Source organism: Aplidium turbinatum, chromosome 12, assembly GCF_918807975.1.
Source record: "Aplidium turbinatum chromosome 12, kaAplTurb1.1, whole genome shotgun sequence".
NCBI classification, from domain to species: domain Eukaryota; kingdom Metazoa; phylum Chordata; class Ascidiacea; order Aplousobranchia; family Polyclinidae; genus Aplidium; species Aplidium turbinatum.
This window is the reverse complement of record NC_137483.1, coordinates 2986839-2995576: the sequence shown is the minus strand read 5'-3', so window position 1 is coordinate 2995576 and position 8738 is coordinate 2986839. Positions and strand designations below refer to the sequence as shown.

General features: G+C 36.5%; 1 protein-coding gene across 1 annotated transcript; it reads right to left on the bottom strand.

Annotated features, from left to right (window-relative positions):
* Nucleotides 1-922: 922 nt before the first annotated feature.
* On the bottom strand, nt 923-4865 carry LOC145781410 (C-type lectin domain family 4 member M-like). Its single transcript, XM_082593198.1, has 3 exons — nt 4768-4865; nt 3958-4114; nt 923-2000 (listed from the first exon to the last, which is right to left on the bottom strand). Exons 1-3 carry the CDS (start codon nt 4832-4834, stop codon nt 1742-1744), a joined length of 483 nt encoding a protein of 160 aa, XP_082449324.1. The 5' UTR covers nt 4835-4865; the 3' UTR covers nt 923-1741.
* Between the last annotated feature and the right edge of the window lie 3873 nt (nt 4866-8738).

Below are 8738 nucleotides of genomic sequence, written 5' to 3'. Positions count from 1 at the left end.
CACTCGGCCGACATTTCTGAATTAGCCCCCCCCTAACTTTTTTTCTGGGTGCGCTACTGCTTGAGGACCACGGCAGCTTTTGACAGCGAATGGATTTTGCAATTAAAAAATATATATATAAGAAATGAATTGGAAACATAGTCATTCAAGCACGGTGTAATCGGCTATACTATGCCCAGATAGTTCTATTGTGGTTATTTTTTATGGGCTTGTATATTTTCATCTTTGTTGTCTGGCTTTACCATATATACCTGCTAGCAACACAGTACTAAATTTAGTGTTGCCAAGCCAATCATGAAAGAAAAATATTGCAATTAGAAAATTCAACAGCCGTTATTGAACATGCCCAAAAACAAACCCTGTTAATAAAACGGGAGATAAGTTATTAAATTATATGGACATTCTTGTTTGATACTAATAAATAATAATCAATTAGGAGAGCTTGAATCTTTTTATAGAAGGTTATTGAACTGTAACCTTAGTGGCATTTAGCAACATATAGACACAATGCAAAATTACCAGTTCTCTTGTTTCAGTACTTCTTGGAAGTAAAGTACGAAGATTGAGCAACTGTAGATTGCAAGTTTTGGGGCTTATTTTAATGTTATAGGCCTACAATAATTTTTGAATGTGAGATCTGAAAGTGTCTAAACTTAAAAACAAAATAACTTCTCAATTTTGTTTTGTCGTGTTAAATGTTATTTGGCTAGAGTAGCTATGTCTCAACTATGAACGAATGAAGCTATTTTCCTTTTCGACAAACTTTTTACATCAACAAAAGCTTGTTTTTTTCTATAAATTCAAGCTTGTATGAGCATGTTTCTTTGTATGAGTTTTTTAGTGTGAAAATAGATATTTCCAAGCAATGCCCAGAAATAGTTGCAAGTAACCAAAGTGTTTATTAATGTTCATAATTGGATGATACTATAGAAACACGTAAAAACCTTAAACATATTCTACTGTACTGCAAAACAAAGCATAAACACGTAACAACAACAACAACAACAATTATTTTATTCGAACGCTGTTATTCTGGGCGTATGACGTCATCATCAACAAGACCGCTCGTTCATAGTCCAGCATAATTGTTTTACAAACTTGAAAGACTGTGCTTTAGCTTTGCATGTAATTTTTGTACAAACGAATTTATGTTCACACGAGTCACTTCAACCTTAAACAGCTAAAAATCGATTTCGATCAGCTAGCAGCTAGATCAGCTTCAGTTAAGCTTATTCAAATATAACATTGAATAAGCTATATTCTATTTGAATAAGCTTAGCTGAAGATGATCTAGCTGCTAGCTGATAGAAATCGATTAATTCGTTTGTGTTACAAGACATGTAACCGAGTCGTTCATATTGTGGGGTTGACACCTGTCAGAAGATATTTCATTTTCTTGCACATAATTTTATCGCTGAATTGCATTTCATTATCATAACCATAACACCAAAGTTGCGCATGCATAATGCTTCGTGAACATTCTCTATTTGTATTATAATTGTAATTTGTAGACCTATTTCAGTTATTTTTACCTGTCCTGTAAATGTAATAAGCTACTCTCACACTAGTGTTGACAGATGTCTTAAAACTGTTTGACTTAGGAACATAGTTTCCCATCTGGCAACACTGACTTCAAAGACAGGTTGGAAATTGGAGGATTATTAAAAATAAATTAAATCAATTACGCATTTGTTTTGTCTGAAACATTTGAAAATTATCTACAAATATTTGATGCCACGTTTCAATCGTCAAATATTTTCTTTTCACAAAGCGCGGGCAAGTCAACATCACAAGGAGCGTCGTTGCTTCGAAATTCTCTCTCAGCGCTGATCATACCACAGTCTTCGCCGCCTGAATTGTTTGGTTCTCCACTGTCCCAATGTATGTTATCTGATGTACCGTAAGATCCGTCTACCCATTGCCATTGGCCTTCTTGGTACAAATCGTGAATACCAATCCAGAAATTTTGATCACCACTTAACATGATGTTACTGATGGCACTGTAACAAAATGCATTTTTATTTATACTGCACTTGAAAAAATAAAGAAATCAAACAAGCAATGTTGACTCAGAGGCGCGGGAAGTAGAGGAGCTCAAGGATCTGCAGCTTCGCCTAGAGCTAATTCAGCCCCCCTGGGATTTTCGATAATTTTTTCAGCACCCCCTAGAAAATTTTGACGATTTAAGGTAGGCTACATTACACAGATGTTGTTCAAAGTGTTGCTGTTGTAATTCGTGAATCGTCTAAATGTAAATTTTTATTCATGTTGCTTTTTGGTTCCGATGAAGTTGCCTGCAATTTGCTCGGTTTGTGTCATACTCGTTCGTGCATCTGCCCTCGCTCGTGTTGTTAAGTGCTACCCTACCTTGTTGCAATGTCTGGCCGAAAAGACAGAAGGTAGTGTAGGCTAATAAGAAGAAACGAATGTGCAAAGATATTCGGCTTGGTAAAACAACCACGCATGATGCGGTTTTATTTTGCGATTACCTGGAGCGGTGAAGTTTTTCAGCCTGCAGAAGTCGTCGCAAGACAGCTCCAAAATAAGAAGATCTCTACTTCTTCAGCATTGGAATCTATCACCATTCTTCGCGGACAGATCAAAAATGTCAGAAAAGATGAATGCGTTTCCAAGCTTATGGAAGCAGCGAACGTCTTTGCGTCTGCCAATAGCCTAAAGACGCCAAAGGATCTCCAAGTGAGCAAAACTCCAGCAAGATTTCGAAACACAGAGGAATCGGATGCTTTGTCGTCTGCGGGAGATGGAGCGTGGAAACGGAAATACATCGAAGCCCTTGATTTGGTTCAAGCTGAGCTTGATCGAAGATTCGACCAGGCTGATCTGCTTTCAGCAGCCAACAGAGAGAAGGTCCTTCTGAGCTATGCAAACGGCGAGGAAAGATTTGATACTGAGATCAGCTTACCCGATGCCATCAGAAAAGATTACCCAAAACGAAACTTACCTTGCTCAGCGATGTTATATAAGTAGAAAAACCCCAAACTCCGTTCAAAAGATTGCTGAGATACGATTGCAAATAAACTTTCAAACACGAGATCTTTTCGAAGAAACGTGAAAATTCGTGAAGCTCTGCCTTTGTCTCCCGGTTTCAGCTGCATCATCAGGACGTTCTTTTTCAGCTCTAAGACGCCTGAAAATGTGCTTGAGCTCAATGACATAAAAAAGACTTTCTCATCTTGCGTTGATGCATGTCCATCAAAATATTTTGGACACTATCGATATCAAACTCATGACACAGTTCATTGCAAAATTACCTAAGCGAAAAGCAATCTTCGGAAGCGTGTGAGAACTCATTTCCACAAACTGTCGTTTTTATATCACTTTCTAATTTTTGGACGTTTACATTTTAATTTCCTGAACGCAGCTGCTTTGTTGATGCCGTTCTTCATTTGTTAAAATTTACAATATGTGTGTATTTTGGCGTCGTTTTTGACACAGGAAGGGACCGAACGCCCAATACCAGTATTAAATGTTCCCCCACATGAGGGGGGTCTGGGGGATTCGCTCTCCAGAAGCTGGCTACACTACGCAGCTTCAGCCCCCCCACTAGAGGAAAATAATTTCCACGCGCCACTGAATATTGTAGAAAAATAAAGTCTAGTAGAATCTTTGGTTTGATAAAATCTTAACCTCGGACTGAATAGAAATTTTTTTGAGAGCTTAATCTTGACAGTTTTACTCACTTGTGGGGGCTTTGAACCACTGACGCATGCTCGTTTACCAAGATCAACATACTGAAGTTTCCGCTTAGTAAAGTATTGTTGGCAGTGAATTATTCCATCCACTTAATGTCGCTGATTCTGGTAGAGATGTTTAGTGGGACTACCAACTGCCATGACCTTTTAGATCGGGTCCCAAATACAGTGTTACTCCACATGTTTTAAAAGTTACATAAAAATTTATGTATCAATAGGCCTACTACAATTAATTTTTTCTCACTATCTTATTCCATAATTTTTCATTCCGTGCACAGCCAAGTCCCCACCAAGTGTTTCGCAGTAATATTGCGCTGAGTGCCAGTTCGTTGCCGACCACATTACTTGATACTTGTAGCCAAGGCCAGTGATGGGAAACCATCCGCTAGTTACTACGCCACCTGCAAAATAAAGTCACAAAATCAACCGGATTTATTTCCTTCGGAGTTCATTTGCCAGGAAAGGGGGATGTAGTTACCTCAAACTTGGACGTGACCTCTGAACAAATGTCAAACCTTGAAAGCTACTTGTCCACCAGACAATAACACGACCGACAACACTTATCACCCCTCTCGAAAGAAAACATTTTCTTTGGCTAGAAAATAAGCCTAGTTTTAATATTGAACTGAAATTCAATTTCCTGTGAGTACTAGACCGATTTGTTTTGAGATGTGTTGTAGTCGCCTATGAAATTACGTTGATATTATCTAACTCGTGACCAGTGATATTGCGTTCTTTTGTACACTCCGTTAAGTAAATATCAATAGTTAAATGGATTTTCGCTTAATTGGTTGGCTATAATTATGATCACTACCGTACGTTTTGTATGACGACAGTTTTATTTGTCACTGCGAACTTGTTTACTTCATTTTTTGTTATATTTGTCTAAAAATACAAGATTAAATTTTTGATTGTTCTTTCTATCAGGCTTTGATGTCAAATTCATAAAAATTTTATATTTGTAGTGCAAACCATTAAATTTTTGAGCGGTTTGCCGGAATTGTTGACACTACAACAACAAAGCATTCAAGAAATATTACATCACAATACGTACTTTCTGCTGTCATAATGCAAGTCCCAGCAACAACAAGGAAGCAAAGAAAAGTTGCTGAAGAAGCCATGTTTATAAAACTGACACGTAATTTAACAAAGTCTTCTACAAACAAAGAAAAGTCGATTCGGTGAAAGAAATGTGAGGAAAATTGCTATTTTAGCTTTTAATAATAGGCTTCCTATAGTGTGAGTTCGACTTGTACTCTCGAGTCTCGATCAAGAATAGGCTACGTCTGCTCTAAACAGACATTTTCATTGCTTTCACTTTTGTTTGTCTCTGATTCGTTGTCCAACGATAAAATTTTTATCATTAGGTGATTTTCTATCAAAATTATGGACATCCCAGTGCAGTTGACGTTTCCTGCTGTGGAAACTTACCTCCAACAAAACAAATTATGGTTTTTAGAGAAAACTGACTTCAGTAGAAATAGGGTCGGAATTTCATAAGAAACGTCTTTTCAACATTTTGACAAATCCTCAACGATCATTGTCTAGTATGCGTTTGTCACAACATTCAATGAGGTTACTTCTATAAAGTTGTCTAAAAGTGAAGATTTCCTAGCCTATTAAATGTACTGCAGTCAGACTACCGCACGCGCTATGTCTTGAGCGAGAAAGACACTCCTCTATACAGTTTTGCAATAAACCCAACCTTAACCCAGACTTAGCTCAATCGCAAACAGTGCTTCCACTTCTGACAATTGATAAATCCTCTTCAGTTTCCTTTTTTGTTCTGAAAAATCCCTTTTTTCTCAGTCGGAAATCCTTCAAAATTTCCTTCATAGGCGAGGTTATTTTTGACGTTATTTAAGTTAAAAAAAAGGTGCTAATGCAACTTTAAAGTTATTATAATCTCAGTTAAAGCTATATTAATCTCGATCTTTTTTCAGTAGCACCGGTATGTCGAAGCAACGTTGTTTTATTAAAACAGTAGACTGCTCAAAAGCAGCACATATTTTACAATAACATGGTTTACTTTCTTTGTTCACTGTCCACTGTCCAGCCAAAAAGCAGCACATACATAGGCGTAACCAGAGGGGAGGCGAAAGGGGCCATGCCCCCTCCTCCAAATTTTGAAAATTTGGATTCCGAAGTTGAGCCCTTTGTTGAAAATATAATAAAATTTGTAAAAATTTTTATCGTTTACCAAGACATCTCGCTATTAACGCCCCCAGGACTTGTTTTAGACACAGAGAAAGACACCAATAAATTGTGCAAATCGTAAGTCGCGCAAAGTTTACGCGATTTACGATTTTAGTTAAAACTTTTGCCTTTCAGCACAGTTTAAAATCAAAAAATTATTTTAACGAGTCTAAAATCGCGAGCAAAAGCTCTTTAACATTTGCCACATTTTTGAGGTTTTGAGACAAATTTAACTGGAAGAGGGGACGTACGCAAAAATTCCTCTCTGTATTCTTCCTTGGCTCAATTCCTCCAAATTTTGCACTTCAGGCGTTAAAAGGTTAAATTTAAAAGGTCAAAAGCGTCAAGGTCAAAGCTTTCTATAACTTAATTTGCAATTACATGAATACAACACGATAACCTGTGCCATGACATCCACAGTGAAAGGAAAAGTTTCACCATCTGGAGTCTAGGCCTACATTCAATTCAGAAAAAAATTAAAATAAAAGCTAAAATACTTTAACTTTTACAACAACTGAAAATAGAAAAACATTGAAACAGCGCAACTGTGGTGGGTTTCGTTCGTGAGTGGTAAAAGCGAAATTAAACAGTTTGTCGCAGTGAAAAACTGTGACGTCACACATAGCACATTGTGATGTGTATATTTTTGACAGGATTTTTGTTTGGCGTTGTCTTGCGAGTCGAACTTTCCAAGCAAAGACCTCAAAAGTCGTGCAACAAAATAAAAACATGAAAATAAAACACAAAAGAAAAAAAAAATATAATTTTTATCTCTACATTAGTGGGGGGTAATTTTGCATTAGTTACCCCTCCACTCCATTTAGTGAAGGGGTAATCACCCCCGCGCCCCTTTCAAACGGGTGTACCATGGTGTACACTATGTTGTATGATGAAAATGTATGATGATGTACAGTACAGATGAGTATGCATAGCCTAGCTAGCTCTATTATTATGACACCATAATAGGATAGCAGTAGCGACGACGGAAACCATCTGATCATCCTTATTCCAGCCGTTTTTAGAACTTTTGAAAGGAAATATTAATAAAATTTTCTTTAAAATTGCTCAAAACAACAATTGCCTTTTTAAGATAAAATTTCCTTGTAAAATAGTTAAAAATCCTTAAAAAATCCTTCCTATCTTCATTTCCTTTTTTATCCTTCGAAGCGTCAAGTTTTAAGTTAATTCCATTATGTATAGTCTTCGTGTTGTTTTAGACTTAGAGCACCGAGAAAGAGGTTTTTGCAGTGCAATTGTTTTATCATTATGACGTTTTATGTTGTTTATCAAGAAACAATCTTGTAAACTTTCTAAGACAACAATAAAATTTGAGAGCTCTTTGTTAATGTCAATTTTCTGTCGTTTTCAATTATAATTTTGTCGTTGAAGAATCGTGAAAATTTGCAAAGTTTGTTGAGGAAAGCTTTCTAGCTACCAAGTCAGTCTGTTTTAGTTTGATTCGACGTTTGCAAACGTTGGATCAATCCAAAAAATTGTGTGAGTTCATCTGAATACTGAAAAGTTTGGGTGTTCATCAGGACAATTATCGTTTCTAGCACTAGTTGCAACGTTCATCTGATGAAATTGAAAGTAAAAACAACAACAAACAGGATGATTTATTGCTTCACTGACGTTTCGCGCACCATGACAATGCGCATCCTCAGAGCGAATAACATACAAAATAAAATTTCACTAGGTTATATACTGCAGTGCGATTGAAGGCAAGAAAAAATAAAACACATACTATTTTAAAAATTGGCCAATGATGTGTGAGCGGTTACATTCCACGTTAAATTACGTAAAAACTTCCAACAATAAACATGAAATTCGAAGCAGTGAACCCAAACAGAAAACATGCGATTGAAGGCAAGAAAAATAGAACACAATATTTTAAAGATTGGCCAATAATGTGTGAGCGGTTATTTTCCACGTTAAATTAGGTAAAAACTTCGAACAATAAACATAAATTCGAATCAGTGAAAGCCAGTATAAATTCGAGACGGAATTAAATTACAATAACGTTTCCAATTGTGTTTAAGTAGGCTTGAAGCCTGCACGTCGAGACAATAATGATTTATAAGGTTTTGGTAGAACTTGTAGAAGATTTTCGTCGTTCCGGTTGAGTACGTTGCAATGTTTTGACGTAATGTTGATGAAGCAGCTTTCTGCTGTGGTGCGTTGATAATAATTACTTTCATTTTTCAAATTTTTTGTTTCTGACCAGTTAATTATGTAATCCTTTTCCAGCATGTGTGAACAAAGGGCTGACTTTTCATATTCCATATTTTTGACAGCTCTGCGATGTTCTTTGACCCAGGAATTTATGCTACGTTCAGTTTGGCCAATATAAACTGCGTCACAATCATTACACGGAATTTCATAAACAACACCACATTTATTGTGATAGGGTCTTTTGGTAGTGGTAAAATATTGTCGATGGTTCGAAACGGTTTCATAGCGACTTTTACTCCGGCGCGATTCAATGCTCGCCTTATCTAGTTATATCTAGTTCTTATCTAGTCTTATCTAGTTCTAGTTCTTATCTAGTTCTAGTTTCTTATCTAGTTCTAGTTCTTATCTAGTCTTATCTAGTTAATATCTAGTTCATCTTCCGCTGTTAAAGTCTAACATTGGTTCCACGGATGCCTTTGATAATTTATTTCGAATTCTATCTTTTCGTCAAAGAAACTGGCAAACAAACCAACAGTAGACTACAGTAAATGGTGTATGCAGAATTATAGGTGCAATACAATACCTTCGTTTGTGTATTCACTTGGTATTCACATATTCAATATAATTCAATTGGTATCACGACAATTCAAAGCAGAC